At 45.6% G+C, this 23,492-nt stretch overlaps 1 protein-coding gene across 1 annotated transcript in view; it reads right to left on the reverse strand.

Annotated features, from left to right (window-relative positions):
• The window catches only part of SLC13A3 (solute carrier family 13 member 3), a 30,086-nt gene that overhangs the window by 4,882 nt on the left and 1,712 nt on the right, over nt 1–23,492 (reverse strand). Inside the window, exons 2-8 of the mRNA XM_026092998.2 lie at nt 14,515–14,780; nt 13,964–14,127; nt 8,543–8,609; nt 7,621–7,806; nt 6,564–6,689; nt 2,708–2,803; nt 785–889 (exon numbers count right to left, since the gene is read on the reverse strand). Of these exons, the coding sequence (XP_025948783.2) occupies nt 785–889; nt 2,708–2,803; nt 6,564–6,689; nt 7,621–7,806; nt 8,543–8,609; nt 13,964–14,127; nt 14,515–14,780 (1,010 nt within the window). The remainder of the gene's footprint in view (nt 1–784; nt 890–2,707; nt 2,804–6,563; nt 6,690–7,620; nt 7,807–8,542; nt 8,610–13,963; nt 14,128–14,514; nt 14,781–23,492) is intronic.

The raw sequence follows: 23,492 nt of genomic DNA on the forward strand, positions 1-23,492 counted from the left end.
GCCATGCTCTGTGCGTGCAGGTTTGCGAGCAGAGCGCTGGTAATGGGGGTTGGAAAGATTTCCCCAACTCCCCGCGGGGCAGCGGGAGACCTGGGCAGGAGCCCAGGCATCTCAGTCATGAGCACTTCATAAATGCTCAGTTTCTAAGGTAAAAGCTAGGCCCCATCCAGGACAGAGCTTACGCATGCATTTGATTTTACGGAGCTATTAACTGATGAGGCAAAAATTTGTAACTATTTCATTCCACTAAGGAATCATTCATCGAGCTATGGCTTTATAAAAAGAAACTATGAAGGTCTTTTCTGTTTAGAAATAGCAGCACCCACTCTGAGCTTTAGCATTCCCCAACTGCTGTATCCTTTTGCCTTCCCGAGGGATGGATGTCACAGCAGAGATAAACTTGCAAAACAGATAGGGTAGCACTAAGGCTCAGCTCCTGCAGTCTCTCTTCAGTCCAGACCTCCAGTGATATCAGTGGATTGCATAAAGAGTTCAGGATTTCATTGTAACTGCATTTTTAAAAGGCATTCCTAACATTCAAACCCTAGGGATGGCCTCATATAGACATATGCAAGCATCTGCAGTGCCAGCTTCCAGCTGGGCTTCATGTACCTCCTCCGGGAGATATAAACAATAAAATTGCCTCTGGCTCTCAAGGTTCAGTTTAATTTATTCCATGAAACCTGAGTAATAGTGTTAAGCAGCGCAATCAGAAACCCAGGAATCTCAAAGACTTGGAAATGCCATTGAAAAATGTGACAGTGGAATGAAAATAAAATCTTACCCTGGTGCAAACAAACTTGCCCAACCTGGAATGAATTTGGGGTCCCTGGAGAAAAGCATGATCGCAAACATGCAAAAGAAGAAGAAAATTGCCTGTTCTGCAAACCTAAAATGAAAAGAAATGCAGTTAAAATGCAGTTGTGCTAAGGGGGCGGACCCAAGATAAGACAAGTAATGAGCTTAAACTGAAGCAGTTTGGGTGAGAAGTTAGGCAGCTTTACTAACAATGACAGAGAAACACTGGAATAGACTGTAAATCTATTTGCAAATATTGGTATTTGCCAGCAAATCTCTCTTATGGGATGACACTAAGGACAGGCAAGATGGGCAGCAGGCATGCTCTGATCAGATGTCACCACTCGCACACACAAAATCAACCCTCAGGTGGTAGAGGGGAAAGGCCAAGCAGCTTCTCACGGTCATTCCTGTTATCACTGCCCTCTGGGGTGTTTCTAAGGCACATTTTGGGCTGATACTGACCAGCTAGACATGGTCTCGCTTCAGTTCAAGCCAGCATAAAAGGACGGATGAGATTCAAATCATATATGACACACCAGAAATAATGTTCTCCAAGATCAAAACCTAAATAGTATTCCTTAGACACATGACAAGTAACAGGGGGGCCTGCGAATAGCAATATCATATGCTAAGTATTAGTACCAACTCCACTGATGACTCTAGTGGAGTCAGGATTTAACTAAGATGATGCCTCAAAATACTGTTTAAGATCCCTCAGAAGCACAAGGATGGACATTTAAACTGTTGGGAGGAAGCCACTTGCATTCATTTTAAGTTACAGGGTTGCTAATCAGATTGGTAGAGCAAGGCTTAATGGACTTTCTTGCTCCTAGACCTCAAAGTGGGACTTTGATTCTTACAGAGACGTTTTGCAGGCTCCTTGATAATGTACTGAATGGAACAAATAAACCAATTTCTTTCATGTACAACACAGGCCCAGACAATCGTCTTTGAAGAAACACTCCATCTCACACACAACAGCAGTAATTACAGTGTCAGTAGAGCCACACAACCATCGCTGAATCTTCACAGCATTTCTGTGAGTATGAGAATATTATTTTACAGATGGAGGAACATATACCTCTTGAGATTAAGGCCTACAGTTTCAAAAAATCTTCACTATCACTGATTGCCCAGAATATCAGTGGCTGGTTGAACATACCTAGGATTGGATTCTTGGAGCTACTCAACTTTTTCTGTCCCTTTTTCGGTTTCTCATAAGCCTAATGTTCTCAGGTTTCCTTCTGCTGGTTCCTTTCTCCCATATGTGATCCTCATCATTGCAATTTGCACCACGCTTTTTCCAGAAGACAAGACTTTTGAGAAACTACAATAAAAGTGTCTTGTTCTTTCTTCACCTGACTAATAAAGCTGAAGGAGCATCTCACAAAAAATACTGCATTCCATGAAATGGATCTAACTTCTTTCCATACACTTTCTTTGCGCAGCTTTTAAGATTTATTAAAGTATATCCATAATCCATAGGATTTACATCTATTATATGAGTCATCAGTCTCCTCAGCAACTACTTTCTGCTTCACAGAACAGTTATAAACAGGTATGCACAAATCTTCATAATTCAGCCTGTCGGTTAGTTATGTAAAGCACACGGTACTGTTTTATTCCTGGAAATTGCAAACAGTTATTAAACAACACAGCATGAATTTAATATGAATTTTGCTCCTGATAAGCATTTGAGCATAAATGTGCTATTTGCAATTATTTGTGTTAGTGAAGACGAAGAGGCTGGATTGTTCAAAACTCAAACTTCAGCAGGTCACGAATACGGAAATGCATACTTTTTTCTCCAAAAAAACTTCATGCCACTCAGCCCACCACTCTTCAGACAGGACATTTCCAACCCACTTGATTTCTGTTCTGTTTCAGTCCCAACTTCATGACTCACTTGGTTGGACCCAGTTTCTGATAGTCCTCCTTTATCACTTCTCTGGCTCGGGCTTCTGCATCCACCCTTATATTTGACTTCTTTATTCTCCAGCCCCTGCCAATAAATACAGTTACATTTTTACATGTCTCTAGTATAATTCACTTGAGAGTAAATGCCGCGCTCAGTGTCTGCTCTGGAAGCTTCAAAGAGGGGAAGTTTCTCCCAGAGGAAGTCTCTGAGCCTGACAACACGTCTCTCACAGCAGTTTGGATTATCTTCAAAATACCCCCACCACAGAGAGCGGGAACAGCCTAGCAAAGCCTGGCCCTACATCTAACAGGATGCGGTTGAGGGTATTTTGTCCCCCTCATGCCAAGACTCAGAGGGGCTTGTGAAATCCACAGGCACGCCCACTTGCACAGAAAGGCACCTGGGGGCACCCCGCTGCCCCAATGCCACTGACGACGAGCGGGGCTTGCATTTTGAGGGCATGTTTTCTGATGTGTGGTAGGAGTACCACTCTGCATACCAGAAGAAAAGCCCTGGGGCTGAATCCTGCCTGGACGCTAGGTATGCAAACCTGAGTGTACCCAGCAGCGCACATCTGTAGAGAGCAGAGCAGATTCCTGATGGGGACACAGCAATAAAATTGCAGAGCACCTTATGTGCACTGACTTCCTGAGGGAATAGCAGGACCAATGATGAGTCTTTGGTGTACACAGAGGTAGTAAGGTCCTATTTTATATATCCTTTCTCCCCATCTTCATGCAAAGGAGACCCATGCTCTCCCACAGAAGGTAGGAAGTTTCCTCTCATTTACGTGCTGAACAGTTTCCTTCAGCATGAGCGCCGATTGCCAAAAGCACATCCTGACATTGCCAGATGTCATCATCAATTCCCGATAACTGCTGTGGCAGAATGATGAGGAAGCAGGTGACATGGAAAACGAATCTGTCCCTCCACTTCTCAAGTCACTTGCAATTTCCCGAGTGACCTCCGAATGCTGCTGAGGGTCAACAAAAATGTGAGGAATTTCTAACTGCCCGGGAATGTTAATGTGTTCCTGGCTAAGCCTCTTAGGCTGGTAGCGCTGACCACACTCACCATTTGATCCTTTGTAGTACGCGCATACAAATGATATATTCATATCTCGCACCTCATATCCCATCCTGTCCCATGCCACTGGATCAGATTCTAACGCTGCCTGTGACCTTGATTAAACCTACAAAATGAGACTTTCTCCATGGGAGGTAGCGCCCCGTGCTGCCTGAGCTTGCTTAATTCATTCACTGTTTTAAAGGGATAGTGTGGCTGGGAATGAATGGCTGATCATTCAAAAACTCCTGAACCTCAAATGGTTATACCTGGTCCTTTGAGTTGGCGGGGGCGGGGGGGGGGGGGTTGGTTATTAACTGCAGCTACATCTTAGCTCAGTCAGCCTATAACTAAGCCTTTTTACATCTCTTGTGTTTAAGCAAAACATGCCTGCTTTTGAGAGCTGGCTCCAACAGGGCCAGAGAAAGGACGGCTAAATTTGGTTCTCAGGGAATAACTTCTCTTTTCAGGAAACCTGGTTTTCTTTATCTTGATTGTTAGGTACAACCCTGCAGACACCAAGGCTTTGCCCTTATATGAAGCCTGGCCACCATCGCTCAGTTGCTGGAACCAGAGCAGCCAAACACACGCCTGCATGCATGCAGTTATACTTGCGCAGCTTTGCGCATCTGTTCAGAAGCATTTCACCACTTGGGAATACTGGTATCTCTCCTGGACACAGCTATCTCAATAAAGCTGTGCTTAGTGATGATAGAGAAGAGCCAAACAAAACAAGAGGAATCACGTTTTCCTAGTAGAAGAGCAATTTTGCCTTTTGCCTGGGCTTGCAGCCAGCACAGCTACCTCTTCCCTCACCTGATGGGCCTCAGGCTCTGCATCGTGAACGCCACGGCCACCCTGCTGCAGAGCAGCCCAAACCCCAGTGGGGCAACCTCACGCCCGCCTGTAAAGCTCCACACAGCATTAATTCAGAGCGGGATAATTACCACCGCCTTAGGGCTTATACAGGTACAACTGTCTTGCTTAGAAAAGTCCTCCGTTCAGCATGTCTGCACCTCTCTTACAGGCCCGGCTGAAGGATGGTCCTCGCTGAAGTTACTTGGAGCTCCGGACCAGCAATGCAATTAAGGAGACTCATAACTCACTGAAATTTTTGGGACCTTACCACAAGCTTTAGCTTAAGCACTTACTTAACTGTCTTGCTGAAAACAGCCCCACTGAGCAATTACATGCAAGCTTAGCTGTCTAGAAATTTAAAGACATGGTTTGGTTATTTTCTAGACTGCAGCTTTCCCATTGATTTTTTTCCTGTCTGACACAATGTAAATATTTAGACACCTCTCTTTTACCCCCTCTACTTACATTTTAAAATCCAAATAACAATTAAAAATCTTTCTAAATATTATAAAATGTGTATGGTCCCTGGAGGAAGCAGGACTGAGTTTGCTACCATCACATATGAGAGCACATAGGGGAAAAAAACAGGCTCCAAAATGAATCAGCATGGCAACATGGTAACTGTTTTAAATAGTGTACACTAGACATTGGAGGAGACCTTGCAAGTGCCCTGCAAAGATTTACCAGTAAAACACGTTACTCTCAGTTATAGATTAACATGTTGTAAAACTAAGCACTGTCATGAAGTAGTCTGTTCCAAACCCAAGTTTCAGTCCTAGGAACAAGTCCTGGCTCTCCCATGTTCTAGGAGATTTTTGCTACTAACTCAGTGGAACCAAGATTTCACTCTCATCTCCAAAGTTTGATCCTGCTTTCTCTTCTGTCAGCGAAATTCTGCCACCGACTTCCATAGGCCCAGGTCAGGCAGTAAAACTGAACCTAAAAAATTGTGTTTAATTGAATGAATATGTAAAAAATAAATCTGTGCATGTATTTCTGATTGATAAAATATCTGTAACTGTCAACTATCTTCAAAACTCTCCTTTTGCACATCAGCAATTGTTTACTGCATGTATCTGAATGTTCAAAGCTGTCTGTAACTTGAGATGAAAGAATTTTTTTTTTTTTTAAAGGAAATATTCAGCCGTAACCTTTGTGTTTCCATGGGAGTCTATTTTTACAGCCAAGTCGGCATGCCAGATCTTTGGGGGCAGGCGCTGAGTTAGGGTGACCTGGAACTGCACAGCTGATTTGGGGGTTACGTGGCAATGACCATCCACAGGGAAGCATCGTGATCTGGTTTCCCTGGGATATTCTAATCCATACCCACACATCACAGCACAACACCTTGGAAACACTCGCATTTACAAGAGGGCTTTTGATTAGAGCTGCTTGGAAAAGAGAAGTGAAAATGTCAGGGTTTGGGGGGTTGTTTAAAAAAACTGCTCAGAAAACACTGAAGAGGCTATGTTTCATGGTTGTTTCATCCTTTAACCGCTTCCCATGTAGAATCATCCCCGGCCTCTTTCAAGCAGGGTAGGGAAAGCAGTTACTGTCAGGTGTGCCTTCATCACTTTTTCCTGTCCTTCAGCTCTCGCTGGTGAACAGGATCGACATAGAAGTCACCAGACACTTGTGGCTGGAGAATAAATGACTCTCTTCCTTCTGACAGCTTTGCTCCAAAACCTTTACAGACCTTAGAACATTTCGTTGAACAAAGACTACACATATACTGCTTCTTAAAATAGATTGTTATAACATGAGTATCCCACAGGCGGTTATGAAGCCCTCCTCCCCCCCGAGCTCGCAGGACAATTCCAGGTGATTTCAGTAGATTTAGTACAAGAGTCCAGATGAACATGTAATTTACAATGCTAGCATAACTGGACTAACATATATGAATAGCTGAATATAAACGTACCTGAGGTTAATTCCTCCATACAAGATGGAGATCCATAGCCATCCCATGAGAAGAAAAATCAGCATTAGAGGAAATGCAAACATAAACCAAGAACCAAAGTTCACCACATCACATTCTGGAAAATAACTAAGCAAATGAGAAAAATAAAGTTAATGCAAGAAGGGAAAACAACCCTTCAATTTAAGGGTAAACAAACATCTGAAACTAGCAGCAAAACATCCCACAAACTTGCCAGTTGTGCATTTAATAAATATTCCTCTGTGTGGAACAGCAGTTCTCCAGGCACTACGGGATTTGGGCAATGTTGTGTCGGGACGACCTCACCAGGCAACTCTGTTGCACAGAACTGACATCACCCACCCGGACAAGCAGCCAGGAAGGGAAGTTTTGAAAATCTGGCTCTCCATAGTCTGATATTCTCATACAGCGATATTCCTGAACACTCAGGATCTTACCGTGGTTTATCGATCTAAGTCCTGGTACAATACCAGCTGAGGAGTCTGAGCATGAACTTCATAGGGATGTTCCCCATGCCTAGAAGATCCTTAACATGCTATTTGTAGAGGCCCTCAAAGTTAAGAAGTAGCTGCATGCACTTATGATGGCAAGAATCTATGTGCCTACGCACACAGGAAGCATCTTTTACAACTAAAAGAAGAGGTCAGAAGCAATGGGTTCCCCCTTTCTTTTCTACCAAACTGTGGCAGATACAACTGCTCTCAAAACACTACGTGGCCTGTTTCATCAAAACAGTTACGAGATTAATTTTAAGCTGGCAGTTAAGACCCATTAAATTCAATGCGATTAAGAGCATCAGTAAAGTGAAGCATATATGTACTAATTTGTCTGAAAGCTTGACTGGCTACATGGGAAACCTGTTTATTCCAGCTAAGGTAGCTGGAATCACTCTCTGCTTTTATCTGCTCACAAAGCATCCCAAAACACTGTGAAGGGGCATGGATTTTCCAAACCAGATGGAGAATATGCTTCAGGCTTGCAGAATTTACTCTAACAGACATGCAGATGAGCAGGGCTTTCCAGGGACGGCCTCCCATACCTCTTCAGCTGTCCTAGGAGGATAAGATTTGGAGCTGTTCCCGTCAGTGTCGCTGTACCGCCGATGCTGGCTGCATATGGGATTGAGATGAGGAAACCCTTCCAGATATTTGTTTTGTATTCTTCCTCCTTCTTGAAGTCTGAGATCACATCGCTGGCAACCTCCTTCTCCTCCCTCAGATCTTTGCTTTAAAACATTCCAAAAGAGAATCCGGTGAAAGCCCTGGTTTAAATACAGTGCAACCAATTTAGAGCCTTGACAGAGGGAAAATTCCCAGTGCTTAGCAATCCAAGCTAATAATGTCCTCAAGGACACCTAAGTGGCTCATTTTGGCAGGAGGGGTCTGTCAGGCTTCCGCACTGCTCAGTGAGTGGCCACTTGGCACCGGGCAGGCTTGCAGAGGCCACCCGCAGCGCCTGCCCGTGGGAGCCGAGGGTGCACACGCCTCGCCCCAGACTCCCAGCAGCTCGTAAAACAGCAAAAAGGCAACAGTGTTTCTGCTAGAAGGAAAAAAAATTTTTTTTGATAGCACCAAGTGGCAAGAAACATCTGCTCCCAAGCAGATGCTTCTTTCCTATCATTTGTTAGCAAAGCTGGACCATCAACAGTGTGTGAAACCCGGTGGTTTTTACATCACCTGATTCACATGTTTGATGTTCCTGAGAAAAATCAAGGCACAGTTTTCCAGCAGGAGACACCTCTGGCTACCATTTCAAAGCAACTCCAAAACCTCTGCAACGGTTTGGACACGCAGAAGGTTGCTGGACACACACAGGCGGGATTCTGTGGTCCGCCTGTTAGTGGCTGGGAAGTTCAGCATAATCCAAACATTTCAGTGACTGAATGTCACATTCCTAAAGCCGTGTCTAGCTCAGGGGATAATTCCCTCAACTCTCTAATACAAACTTTATAGTTAACTTACTCCTCAGTACTTGCCAGAAACTGCATCTCAGTTGGTACAGTGTAAAGTTTATTCTGCTGTAAAGATGCTGAAAAAGAAAGATTAGGACTTTAAAACAGTTCAAAGCATCTAGAAAACTCTCCTTGAACCAAACAGAGGAGGAAAGTGTGTTTACAGAGCAGGGACTACGCAAACGAAGACTGAACTAACACTGTGGGCATGGGGGTCAGCAGTGCCCAGCTGGGATGGACAAGCCCATCTCCTCCAGCTGCTGCTCCAGGCCCCCAGTCTGATGGCTCACATACTCTGTGCACACCGCTTCTCCAAGATCCCGATGGGCTTGGTACTTTTGTTAGTTCTGATACTGGTCAGTCTGGGATACTCTAATTTGAACAGCAGTTCCAGGTTGTCATTTACCCAATTGTATATTTGTTCTGTTGGTTAACCACGGCTAATTTTTAGGAACAAACATTGCCGAGCCTGACAACTTTGTAACGCCTGTTCCTCAGGGTATAGCAAGAGCGCTGTCTGGCCCAAAGCTACCCACTCCCAGGGGATGAGCATTTTAATCCCCTGCAGACACCTTGTGCAAAGTCACCACAAAGCTATAATTCCTTCTTTAAAGGCAACCGTGGGACACATTTGGGGATTAGGCTTCATACCCAATCCTCTGAAATCCACCCAGAGAGCAAGGACTATCTTAAAGCATCACTTTCCTTCAAACAACGTATCCTGCAGGCTGAGAGCTTCCCCCCAAGCCCAGCGCCAGGACCCAAGTCTGAGGCCACCTCGGAGACTTCGCAGCGTACCCAGCTCTCAGGGATCCTCCTGGGTAGGTTACACCATCTCTGCCTCTCCGTCTCCCTTGCTGCCGACCTCGGGGAGGGAGAGCAGGACTCGGGAGCACTTGGAAAAAGGCATCTTTTGAACAGAACAGGACGACTGACCTTCTCTTTTGCAGCAAATGGTGAGGTGCACCCCACTCTGTCCCACACACAGGACTCAGAAATCGAAAGACAGATCAGAAGTGCAACACAATCTCTCCTTTTCGCTAGATCTCGCAATTAAGGCTTGTGACTTTTCATAGTTCTGACTCAGGCCTTAACCTCCTGAGGTCACAAACACAGGTATGCTGTTAAACCCTACTTTCCATATTCTTCCTCAGGCTCAGAGCATTTCTGAATTTCATCCCCTTCAGCCCAGGTGCCCCTTCACTGTCACTGCTGGCTCTCCTACCTCTGCTGCAGGTCTTTGCACTTAATCCCAGCCCAGATGCCTGGGTCCCTCCACTTGCCCAGCTCTGCAGATCATTGCATGCAGAACCCACTTCTTGCCATCACCACCCCAGCAAGCCCCAAATTTCCTTGCACTCTTCCCCAGGCAGAAACACATTCCTCTCCTGCCTGTTTACCCGCTGAGGCAGCAAGCAGGCTGCGTGGAAAGGAGCCGGTGGTCAAAGTCTCTGAACTCCCTCACTTGTGCACTGAAGACAACTGGCTCATTCCTGCTCAGTGAACCAAGGAGTTTTGCAATGTCATGTTTTACACATTGCTAATTTACTGAATTGAAGTTAATGGGCTGGGACACACATGCTGAGCTTTCACCCCAATGCTGCTATGATGCCGGGATGTAATTAGGAAGTACATTAACCCATGGCTGACTGTCAATCCCCCAGCAGATTTCGCCCAAGGCTTGTTATCATTTAAGTCCCACTCCAGCCTAGTGCTGGCTCTGCAAAGATATATGTTTCATTCCACCTCTTAGAAATTTTCAATCTTTTCCCCTGCTAAGCCCGAACTCCCATCTCTTCTTGCTAGGACCCTGGCGTCTGTGAGTTGTCTCTCCAAGAAGGTCTGCAAAAGGCAACGATGGAAGGGAATGTCAGAGATGCTGTAGAGCAATCTTTTCCTATTAAACTTCTAAAAGGGGGGCTGAAAATTGTTAGGGGTTCAAAAGTCAAAAGAAGGTGAAAACCGCTGAGTGAGGACTGGGCCATAAGGACCTCTCATTGAGCAGTATGAGAAGGATTCAGTGGCCATCCTGCAGTTCTGGAAGTCCTGCTTGGAGCGGGATGAATAACAGATTTTCCAGTTAAGTGCTAGAAGCAAAAAAACCTGAATGTGGGGGAAAGAAAATAGCTAAAGATAAATTTAAGTAGAATTTTTTTAAAATCCTGGAAAATAAACAACTTTGAATTGACCCAAAACAAAATTTGTTTCATTGTAGAGTTACCTAATCCTTTTTTTTTTTTTAACTATTTTCTCTAATTTTTATCTGTCTTAAAGCAAAATTTAAAAGATTAATTTCCAACAAAACTACCAAAAGATTTCTTTGGAAAAGTTCAAAAAGAAGCATTTTTTCATCTCCAAATCAAACAGCTCACCATGAAAATTTTGCAATAGAGCCTTCCAATGTTTTAAAAATTATTTCCCCCTACTTTTTGATTCAACAGGAAACATTCCTCAAACACCACATCAATTAGTGAATGGTTTTGGTTCCTCCAAAGAGCCACTTCATCTTTTTTATGACTTTGAGAGCACCAGCTGGCTGTACCCACGAGCCCAGCTCCACCGATCTCTCTCTCTAGCTCTGTATCTTGGCAGAGGCTGAATGACGGCCACATTATCTGCTACCTCTGAGCAAAAAAATATCCATTTCACTGCAAATTAACCTTTAAAGTTACATAACATCCCACCTCTCATTTCACCCAAATACCTTCCGTACCTTAGAGGCAGAAGGGCTCGTCCTACAAAGCTTTGGCTTTAATGACATTTCTATTGCTTCTACAAGGTCTAAGAGGCCTGAAGGGCAATGTCGCCACGCGCCGAGGGGTGCTGGTGGCGGTGCTGGGGCCATACCCCATCAGCACGGGCAGACATAGGCAAAAATATGCATTTCTCAGCCACCCCCCCTTAGAGACATCATTCACAGGTCCGCGACCTACCAAGACCCCCCCACCCCGCCCCCCAAGCCCTGAACGCAGTTTATCTTCCCGCATCTGACTGGTTACAAGACGTAGGATGTTCGCTATGGCCAAGGTTGAGTCATCCCTACTGTCTGATTTTGCAGAAGATATTCTCCATTCAGGAGCAAAATCAGAACAAGTGGAACCAGCTGGAGTTTTGGCTGTCACAGCTCATCTCACTGGACTTTTGTAGCAGTAGCCAACAGTGTCAAGATGAACTCAAAACCATTCCAAACCCTTAGCTATCAACAGCTCAAGCAAACAAACGTTTACTGACCTGCAAAACACTACTCACATGGGGAAGCATGGACATAAGTGATTCCAACCTCGCAGTTATCTCATCAGCATAAAAATGTGATCCATTTGTCAGAGAAATAATTTAAATTCTTGTATGGTATGTGCAAGCGAAGCTGTCACATACTCACGGAGCTGATTTCATATACTTGTTGAGATTTCTTCTGAAAATCAAATGTCTTTGAATGCTACGTATTCTTTAATGCATTTTTAATCTATTTCTTTTGTCTAGACAAATTTACTTTTTAGCCTTTGGGCCACTAATACAGTGCTATTAAAGCATACCCAAGCAGATCAGCAAATTGATGTTATCATATGTCAAAGTTTGCTTCTATACACGGCCCACTGTCAGGAGCCCGGTTTCCTCAGGTCTGGGAAAAAGTTCAGCTGCAACAGGCCATCCAAGAAGTGCCACCGGTCCTGACTGCAGATGACACCTGCCAGATAGGAAACCTCTACAGAAAGCTCATTTTCACTTTTTCTCCTCTAGGTATAAAATCAGATTCTTAGTTCTTGACTGACTTCAGGTTTAGGGCTTCCTTCAAGGAAATCAGTTTTTCTCATCTATTCAGAAAGATTACAGAAAAGGATGAGTCTATCCTGAAACACTAAACTTCAAGTAAAAAGGCTACAGGAAAACCTGCATTTTGATGTTCTGTATTTTACAGATTACTTCCTCCTTCACTTGTACTTATTACATTTACAAGTCTCTGCCTCAAAAGAAAAATACTTCATCATGTAATCACAGGAAATTTTCCAAGTAACACTTTCATCATTCTTCTGCTTGCATTCTTCTCCCTTTGCCTCTTCTGCCTTCTCATGCCACTGTGAGCATTATGAACCAAGGACATTAACTTCACGCTTGCCAATGTCTAGGACAATGGGGGTCTTGATTTACATGCTCCCAAAATCTGCTGTATTTATAGTAACAGCTACACATCAAATCATTTCAGAGGACAGGGATCAAGAAGGTTAAAGAGCAGATTCACAAAATGCAGTGCTTTTCCAGAATAGGAAATCATAGCAAGGAGGTCAGTGGGATTGATTTTAATAGACGTGCATGGTCAGCAATTCATACAGCAAATGTGATAAAGCAACCTGGAATACAAATGTTTCATGATTGCTACACATTAATGATGAATGATTAAGTATATCTTTATTAGAATATGCAAATGTTTGAGTCTTCTTCTGGGGACTCATTTTTCTGCCTTAGAAATCAGCAGTAACTAAAAAGCCATTGCCTTTAAATTGCAGAAAGAGAAGCAGTGCTAATTAGTGCAAGCAAGAGAAGCTGCGACTATTGCTCCAACTATCAGTAATAGCTGCGAAGGCAACTTCATCTCTGCTTTGCTGTTTTTCATTACTGCCTGCCAGAAACACAAACTGCTCTTAGATACTTGTGAAAACAGGGACGAGGAAGACTTTCTCCACCTGCAGTCTCCCTGCCTGAGCCTGTCCACAACCCACTCAGCAACGGCACCGAGCGCTAACTTAAAATTGGACAAGAGGAGACCCCAAAGCATTTTGCAAAGGGGTATTTAGCCTGCCAGCCTTCCTTTTCCTCCTCCTCCTCCTCCTCCTCCTCCTCCTCCTCCGCCCCAGCTCAGGCTCCAATCTCAGAGATGAGGAAAGGGAGAGGGGCAGAGGAGAGACGGTCCGGCCACAACCGTGCCACAACCCCGGACGCCCCCATCCCTCGCTGCCCCCAGCCCACGCAAGCCCCAGCCACCCCTGCAGCAGCGCGGAGCCACGCCGCCGCCACCGGAGGGGTTTCGATCTACGGGGGCCGCCGGCCGCGGCTACGGCTGCGGCACCTGCGTGAATCTACTCGTCCCCGTGCCCCAAGGGGTGCGCAGACCTGGACTTGAGTGTGTGCCGGCGGCAGGTTTACCGAGCAGGTTAGCTGGGTATCACCAGTTCTTTCTCGTTTTTTCCAGGCACATTTGCAACTCAAGCATTGACTCCTGCATGACATGAGGAAGGGGCAGGATAAAAGGGAGTTATATGCCAATAACCTTCCACTGCTGTAATGAAGTACATATTGTTAAAATGGTACTAGCACACAGATCAAGTTGCAGCTAAGAAATCTGGTACTTGTGCCAGTGGTGGCAATGAAATGGGGCAAATTTGCTGGCAGCAGCAGAGACTTCAGCTTGCTTCTACTATTGCCCTGTCTCAGTTACCTTGGTTTTCTTCATTTTCCCTGTTCAGATCTTTAGATGTGTCTTTCTCCCCAAAGAGGCTTTTCAAAATTGCATTTGCAATTGGAAGCATCATAGCAGTGGAGGCAGTATTACTTAACCACATGGACAGGAAAGACGTTGTCAACATCATTCCTAAAATTAGTCTGGAAGACAGAAAGAAGAAAAAGCTGAATTTCTTGAGTTTGAGAGGTACCCTAACATAATTTAGCTACAGAAAGAATAGCTCCTGTGCAGGGATCATGCAAAATTAATAGGAAAAAGCACTTCTGCGATTACCCTGTAACAGGGAGGAGCATAAATAACCAGAATAAGCATCAGTATGGTGCTGAACAAAACAGTTGTCCCTGGGCTCCGCTAGCCTCTAAGCAAAGGCAACAGCCCGCCTGAACAAACTCAATAAGCACGTGAAGCTCCCTGGCGCACGGGAGATGCTCGCGTTGCTGCCCACGGCACGCGTGTGTGCAGCGCGGCTTCCCGACCGCCGGCAGCTCACTTCCCCCCGTAAACAGCCCGGTTGCTCCGTTGTTCACCTGGCAGGCTGGACTCCCACCAACATGAGGACACGGAGAGCAATCCTGCGGTGCAAATTCCACTCCTCGATGGCAGATGCCATGATGAGGCCACTGAGAAAGAGGAAGTTGGTGTCTAAGAAATACTGTGGGCAAACTTTGTTAGATGGAAGAACCCCCAGGAAGGGAAAGAGGACGATGGGCAGCAGGGCTGTCACAGCCAGCGGCAGCGCCTCCGTGCACCAGTACAGGGCCATCAGTAGGATCACGTAGAGACATCTTCCTTCCTGCAGAAGAAACAAAGAGGATAAAGTAATGCATGTTGGGTTAGAGAGAAGTCTTTTCACTTGGAAACGCCTATCACAGACAAGCAATATCCACCAATTACTCCTTCAGGGATACAGTATTTCCCCCAAGGCATTCCCATCAAGGGCATTGTCCTCCACAGGTTGGGCATGGTGTTCAGGGCTTCCTTGGTTGCCTGAACCTCCGATGCGTTGCAGGCTGGCAATGCACTGAGGCATCAGCCAGGGAAGCTGTGGAGAGTAGGAACTGCTCCTCTGCATTGAATTAGGGTGCTAATCCTCAGCACGCACTGCTTGTGCAGTCTCTCCAGCTTCCACAGACCATGCTTTGCATGGCTATGAGAAAACACCTTTGAGAGAGGTCCAAGGGACATGTTGGGTCTCCATATTTGCAAAAGGAGGCATACAGAAAGGTTTCTTTTATTGGATCAGAGTCTCCGGAGAGATCTGTGTGAAACAATTCCAAGGCAACCCATCCCAGTCCCTACGGAAATCAGTAAATCAAGAGTTATGGTGCCGTGCCACTTCCTATTTGCCGTGAGCTTGCCCATATTCAGTGCCACCGAGCCCTCGTCCAAGGCTGGCAGCGAGCCAGGCTCCATCGCTGCAGCTGCGGCGAGGCTTCATTCATCCGCCCAGGATGACCAAAGTCATTTGTCATGACAGCCCTAGCTGAAATAATGAGCTGGGGAAAGAAGTCAGGACAACTGCCCAAAGCTCAGGGAGGGGAGAGCCCCAGAGCAGCACGGGGAGGCAGGGGACTGCCCGGAGCACCCTGGAGAGCGATGGACCCGTCCGTCACCACAGGGCTGAAGAGGGTTATTGTCCGTGCCTGCGAGGCAGCGCGCCCACAGGGCTATAAATAACAGCTCGGAGTCATTTGGAAGCACCAGAGCTATTTATTTTGCCACTATTTTCCAGCTTGTTGAACAGGTTGAATTGTTATTCAAAGCCATCTCTGTACCTCCGCTTGGACCTTCGCCCAGGACTTACTTCTCTGAGGGCGACGGTAGCCCCCATTGGCCTTGGCTCAGCTGATTCGGGGAACAGCATGAAGTGGGAATTGTATGAAACTGCGTTTTGGAGATAAAGTGGTCTCAGATGAAGTGTTTGAGTGTGCAGCAAGCCATGAGAGCTGGTAAGGCTGAGGCAAAACCTGCCTGGCCACCGGCAAAAAATCACTTCAAGCCTTAGCTGAACGTGGTAGCCTCCAGCTCCCACTGCAGACACCAGCTCAGTAACACACACACACACACACACACACACACACATACACACACACGATGAAAAATAATCACAATTATTGAGAGCTAAAGAGCAGAATCTACTCTGACACCCTGGATGGATAGAGCTAAGTGAATTTAAGCTAATGTGCTTTACCATCTAATATATCTGTAGTGAGTGTTTGCAAATTGGAAAGAGCAAGAGAACTTGATACTTGCTTTCAGTATTCTAGCTTTGCATTTCACAAGCAATTTTGCTAGTAAAACTCAAGTACTCCAGTGCATGTGGAAATGAGAATACCAAAGAATTTAGAGTAACTTACTTGGATTTTTGAATACATTATTCACAGGGGAGCTACCACTTCATGTGAGGTTCCCAAGATCTGCATTTAAAGATCATTTGCAGTCCTAATTTTAGACCATGGTAAAGTTGCATATGAGATACTGTGAAGTAAAACCTTTATATTCCTAGGGCTCATCTGGCATTTGTCAGCTCCCGTGAATTCCCTATAGCTTTACTTCCTCTAAACCAGCAGAACCAGAACAACAAACCCAGCAGTGCTAAATTTTGCAAACATAAAGAATTCATGTTGTGACATGTTTGCACACTAGATTAGTGATCTATTTCCCATGGCAACTGATAATTTCTCTTTACTCTGGCTCCTCTTATATACCAAAAAAATAGCTTTGCTCTCATTAAGTTATTTTCCATTTACTCACTAAGGGTCACATAAAACATATTTTCCTCCCAATAGCACAATCTTCTCCAGTTTTCTGCAAGGAAATTTTCACCAGAGTGACTTCAAAATAAACATGCTTTGCCTCTGACAGGGGTAGAACAACCAAAAATTTTTTAATACCACCTTGATATAAGAGCAGATCAGGGAAGACTTCAACCGACCTGATGAAACAGGTGAAGCAATTCAGAAAGCTAGTCGTAAGGTAAGGGATATTTATTTTCTAGTATATGGAAAATGTTGCAATGAAACACAGCATGGATCCAGTAATTGATCTTCATTGCAAGGTGCACAACTAAAACAGGGCAGAAAATTACGGTATGGAGGGGTTTTCTGAAATGGTGAAACCTACATAGATCAACAGCAAACCACTTCAAAAAGAAAGATGTAGTATTGCTTACTTAACTTATTTTACCCCAAAAGAGGACAAATTGCACCTGTACTAAACAAGTTCTCACTTAAGACAAGACAATCATTCTACAAATAAAGACCAAGACCATTTAAAAATAACTCAGATTTGGAGCAACTACTCCCCAGCACAGTTTTTAAGACTGCAAACCATTAATAAAATAGAAAGGTATCTTGCAAACATCAATTAACTAATGCTCCCGGCTGCCTGTGAGCTTGGTTAGTATACAGGCACCACACTCTAACAGCCTCAGGCCAGCCTGGCAAACGTGGGGAAGCAGCAGATTTTGGCAGGCGGGTCGCAGCTGCGCACACCCGTGCTCTGGGCTGCGGACGCTGCTGCAAGCGGTGCTGTCACCCCCCGCATACTCTATCCTGCGATTCCTCTGCTATGTCGCCCAGTGTCAGATGCCTTTTGACTCCCCTCACCTCCACACGGCCTTGTTTTTCCAAAATAAGTCCCTACCAAAGTTCAGGGGGGGGAAAAAAATGGCAGCAAATACGAACTTTAAAATAGGTCTTGTGATTGGGTTAATTTTATAACCATTTAATGATTTGCCGGGAAGGGCTTTGCAGCTCTGGACTACAACATCTCACCTTCCTGTTGCACAAGAGCCTCCAGGATGACCTCTGCCCCGCCAGACCCGGGACCTGTCTTCGCCGCCCCAAAAGACCTGGGATTTTCCATGCTCAGGGCTCAGCCAAGCGGCAGCAGAGGAAGGCAGGCAGCACGCCTCGGCAGGGAAGCATCCCGTGGGCAGCCGGGCTGGAAGGGGACAGCAGGGCTTTCGCTCGTCCTTGTGTCACGCCGGCCTCGGGCCCCGCCGAAGGCACCCTGCCCAGCTTCAGTTTTGCTCCAATGAGCTTTCCATGCCACGTGGCCATCGCAGCCTTGTGTCCCAAACATGGGCTCTCCTCATGTGCCCGCAGGAAAATGAGCAAAGGAGGGGCCGTGCAAGCATCAGGGGATGCTCCAGGACCTCCAGCTCAACACCAGGAGATTTTTGCTTTGCCTGAAACCACAGCTTTTCAAGCCCTTTTGTCTCACTACTGTCATGAAGGAACATCTTATCCGTGATATTCAAATTCTTGATACAAAAAAACCCAGCACTGCCTTCAGCATCTTGCTCACAAACTGCTCACAATTCGCAGCTCAGACGGTCTCCCCCGTCACCTTAGCCGCACAGCCTATTCTCCAGTTAGATGGACATCTGAATCCAATTTCTACCAACTCAGCTCCTGCAAACATTATGTAATCTGGACATAAAACAAGCCCTGTTTACCAGCACTCATGCCAGCAGACTTGTTTTGCTCCCACTGGGTATTTGCAGAGTGGCTAAAAAGGGGCCATTACCACAGGGACACAAGCATTAAGAGCTGCAGTGAATGCTCAAAAAGATATTTTGCTCTGGAATTACGATAAAAGAGACAAAAGCTTAGGAAGCACTTTTATGTGAAGTTCTAGACGTGTTTTGCAACTGGCAGAAAAACAGAATCATTCTCTCCACTTTATGAACGTGGCAGCAGAAGCTCAGAAACTGAGCTAATGATCAGGATCACATAGGAAACATGATAAAAAGTGGGCATCGTAGGGAAAATCCTCCCTGCCTCAGAGGTCTCAACCCCAGGGCTCATATCTCCTCCTAGAGACACCAGCAGATCCCAGGAATTCAACCATTCATTGACTATAAAGTGAAAGCAGCACAATGTGATGATCCAACATCCTATATGAGGTTAAAAGGGCTCCTTACTTGAAGAAATTTCTATTTTAGCATCAGGGTTTTTTTAGATAGATCCACATTTGGTTTGAAAAAAAGAAACTTTTTCAGTCATGGTGAATCCACAACGAGTTGAGTAAGCTGCTCCTATGGTTAATTAACCTCACTGTTAGAAATATGTTGTGGTAATCTGTTAGCTTCCACCCTCTGCATCTCGTTAAATGCTCTCCCTTTATCCTCTATCCTGGGCAGCCCCTATCCAAACTCTGCTCATGATGGATGTGCCTTCAAGATGGTGAACAAGTCACTCTTTGCCTTTTTGTTCTTTGAGAAATAGGCCGAGCTCCTGCAGTCTCTCACTGTGCAGCCTGTTTTGCAGTCCTTTACTCACTCTGCTCTCTGAGACTCCTCCAATTTATCAAAGTCTCTTTTGAATTGTGAAAATGAGAATGCAGGGTGTTTTGGTGATAATTACGACTACAGCAAATAGTGACCTAGGAGTTCCTCACTGCTCTTACTCAACTTTTCATGTGTTTATACATAAAAATTCACATTAGCCCTTTTGGCTGGAGGTAGCCAGTCTCAATAGCCATGTTCAACCTATGACATATTGCCATCTCAAGGCCTTTTTAGGAACCTGCTCCCCAAGAGGGACTCCAGACAGGCAGGGCCTACAGTCACCACTCCCAGCTATGTGCATCTACCCTGAGGTGGGTGGAAATGCACCCAGTTCATTGATCTGCAGAGCTCCTCAGGCAGCTCTTTAAAAATTCTTGTACGTAAGTTGTCTAGACCTGCAGATTTTAAAGTATCCAGGGTTAGATGCAAGTATTTTAATTTTCCTTTAGTTTCTGTCACGATAAAAATGTCTTTATCATTCAACTTCATATTCATATTACAGGATTGTACTACCAGCACTCTGCAGAGCACAGAACAGAAATGCTTGCTGCAAATGGCTTTTTCTGCATTATCCATCTAGGAACAGAATATCACGGGTCAGATTCCTTTTGTGCCTAACACTTGAAAAACCGCTTATCACCCTCAACACCCTGCCCAGGGATTTCCCCCTCAATCCTTTCCTCTCCCTTTTTCAGTTTTCTATGGTTCACAGCTCCCAACTAATATTCATTCTTGTCAACTTCCCTTTTCTCCAAAGTATTTCTGCTTTCACTTCCCCTCTGTACCAAATTGCTGCTTTGCCAGGTTAGCCGTCTCTCCAAACAGAAGCTCTCAGTGCACGTGGCAAAACACAGTCACCCAGCTTCCAGCTACCACTCTCCTTGCTGAAGTTCTCCCTCTCAACTGCTTTGGCTGGTAACTGCTTTTGGTTTTGCGAGAGTGGCTTCTAAATCACCAAGAACATACCTAACGCAGACATGGACTTCGTGCATGACGTGTAACCAGGCTGCAATTGCTCATTCCACCTGCCAGGCTGCTCTCCTAACGGCCCCTTTGCCCGCCTGTGCTCCTGCACGCCACACGGCAGCCAGCATTCGTCACTCCCGCCTGGCAGTCGGTGCCCCTGTACCTTGCTGGGGATGCAGTGCTCCTCACCGGCCACGTTACTGGCCCCTATTTGCATCACTCATTGCCCCCGTAATGGCATAGCTTGGAAGCGGTCCACGGTCTTTGCTTTCAAATGCAAGTAATGTCATTTTTCTTCATTCTTAAGTCTCCTTGTTCTAGTGAGGAGGACTCATCACTTCCAAGTTAATTTTAAATTGGTCGATGTCCGCTCAGGAAGACAAGTCTGTTTTTTGAAGGCATTGGGCCCTATTTGCCTGCTCAGAGCTCCTTTTAGCAGATTTGGCTGCCTCAGCTGTTACCAAGCCAAGAGTCTGTAGACATTGAGTTCATTAGGAGCTGTTGGAACAAGCTCTTTGCACAGCTCATTGAAAGTGCCCCCCATGCCCCTTCCAGCAGAACAGTTCTTCCAGCCCCCTCCTGCCCTGCCAGAGCTCTTTGCAATCATTCACAGCTCTCCCAAGTAGGCACTTCCTCTCATGGGTCAAATGTCCAACCATTTCAGCAACAACCAGCTGATTGCAGGGAAGCAGCACCACACCGAATGTCTCACTGTACTCTTTTACAGGACAGACAACTCTGTGTTCCAGCCACAACTCAGGGAGCGCTCCCCGAGGTCTAAGCAAACCTACCGACAAAGCAGAAATTTTGTTTCTCTATTTAAGAAAAATGAGTTTGCAGACAAAACCACTTATGCAAATCTCCTTCTCCTAGACTGCAACCTGAAAAGGGCTTCAAATAAAAGTGAGAGGCATCATTAAAACATCAGCACTAGTGCCTGCCATGACTCTGTCCACCTGTGCAGGGACATGGATGGAGTTCTGCATGGGTGCCTGGAGAACAACTGCTGCAGGGTGACAGCCACGGAGGATTTTAGTAGTACCTTGCAGGTATGGATGCTGAAGTTCAGCAGCAATAAGCAAGGCCAGACTTGATGCATGATTTTTCTCAAAGGATTTTGTCTCCAGGGAAAGGTCACCTAAGTGCAGATTCACTGGAAAACCCATTGCTCACAGGGTTTCACTGAGAAGCACACACCTTTCCAAGAAGTCACATCCCACTTGTTCTCTCTCATACTCAACTTTAGATCATGGTTTCTTGGTCTCCAAATCGAAGTGAAATGTTGCTCTCAAAGCCAAAGCTCAGATGGCTCTTTATGGCTCTGTTCCCCTGCAAGATTAAAACTGCTGAGCATCTCAGTGGGGACAAGGATGACCAAAAAGCCTTAAGGGGTTGATATCAGAGCAGACAACTGAAACATGAAGACTCTTCCTGGAGAAGAGAAATTTTCCTGAGAAGGTAAATGCTGACATGATGTGGGAACAGATTTCAGCACCCCAAGAGCAGGAAAGTACAGCAGAGATGCCTCTAAAACATTCTTTCATGAGGGAAACCTCATCTGAGACTAGCGAGTGCTGGGCCTTGCTGCTTCTCTTATTCTACCAGTTTAACGCCCTGTGGGGTAATACAGATTTTCCCAGATGTTCCCAGGTGTGTGAGAAATTAGTAGCAGAGAGCTTGCTAAGATGACTCCACCTCACCAAGGCACTGGTCTTGCCACCAGCTTGCTCTCTACAGGTGTCCTTTCTGGACCAGCCTCTGAGTAACAACAGTCATGGGCCAGTAGGTTGAATTCAGTTTGAGATGGAGCTTGTTGGCTCTCTGAACTAGCTCTTGCAACGTGGCTACCCAGGACAGCACGAGGCTGGACCCTTGGCCTGCATTTGGCTAAATCATTTGACTCAAGCAGTGCAGCTGAGGGCACACATTTTCCATCACACGCTGGGATAATTTCCAAACACCAACCACGCAAGACTCCCCCACCTGCTGAGGCTTCGCCTATTCCCCTCTCTTTGTGTTTTCACATCGCTGTTAAGCGCGTAATCTGTTCCCTTCCTTTCCTCACAGCCCCCTGCAGCTCAAGCTGCAGAGAGCAGGGTAAAGCACAGCGCTGGACTTCAGAAGTTAACCCCATGCTGATGCAACAGCAAGTTCCCTTTCTTGCTGCACAAGTAAGAGACAATTTAATGCTGAAACTGTAGATGATTCATTGACCCCTAAACATGAATAGATACAATTTTCTGATAGTAACTAACAGCTGCAGGTTCATCCATATGCTAAACTTTGGGAGAATTTGGTGAAACTGCAGCCCACATTTGCTTTAAGCCCACGAACACTGCCCTGGCTAACAGTCATGCTATCAAAGCATCAGTGTTTTGACAGCGACCAGTACAGGTAACAGTCAGTCTCACTGCTATTAGCCGTAATGCATTTACAGCTTATGGAAAATGAAGAACAACTCACTAATGCAGGCAGGCAGGTCAGCCAGCAACTCCCTTCAGTAGCGCTGCTGGTGCCTCTCGCTCCCGGCCCACGGCTGCCTTGCTGGTCCTTGTCCCTCTCAGTTGCAAATGTCCCACTTTGTGGAAAGCTGGGAAGTCCCACTTCTGCCTCACACATTTTTCCTTAAGAAAAACCTGTTGGGCAGACTAGACTGCCTCTGAAGTCCTCTGAGCTTGCACACAAGGAGCATGCTAACACCGTATCACAAAACCACAGCTTGTGTTTTCTAACACTAGTTACACCAGCAGACATTTCTTCTGCATGTGAGGTGAAATCTCCCTGAATACCCAGATCTTTACACCGCATGTATCAGTGTATGCTTCAATGAGTAAAAATGGGTATCACAGCGAGGGCTTTCCAGCAGCACAGCGCCAGCCTGATGCGTGATGTATTCTCATGATTCATCACTGCGTGAGGACATTTTGGGCTAGCTCCGAGCTCGGCTCAGGCACAAGCTTGCGCTGAGCTCACAGCCTCGCCTCACCCTCTGACCGTGTCTCAAGATTTTACAAGTGCCAAAGTCAAACAGAATACCATTAAAAGTCATTGAAGTCACTTGTTCAGCTACACTAAATGAATGTACAAGCTAACACAATGAGCTGTTTATGAATCTACAAAGGTATTAAGCACCTGCTAAGTAATTCGCTTTCTGCTCTTTGAGGCAAGCAAATATTTAATATATTCCTGTTAAGTACTCAGCCAAATAATGCAAAATAGGAAACAAGGGATTTTAAATACAAA

The sequence above is a fragment of the Dromaius novaehollandiae genome, chromosome 16 (genome assembly GCF_036370855.1).
Source record: "Dromaius novaehollandiae isolate bDroNov1 chromosome 16, bDroNov1.hap1, whole genome shotgun sequence".
Lineage (NCBI taxonomy): Eukaryota > Metazoa > Chordata > Aves > Casuariiformes > Dromaiidae > Dromaius > Dromaius novaehollandiae.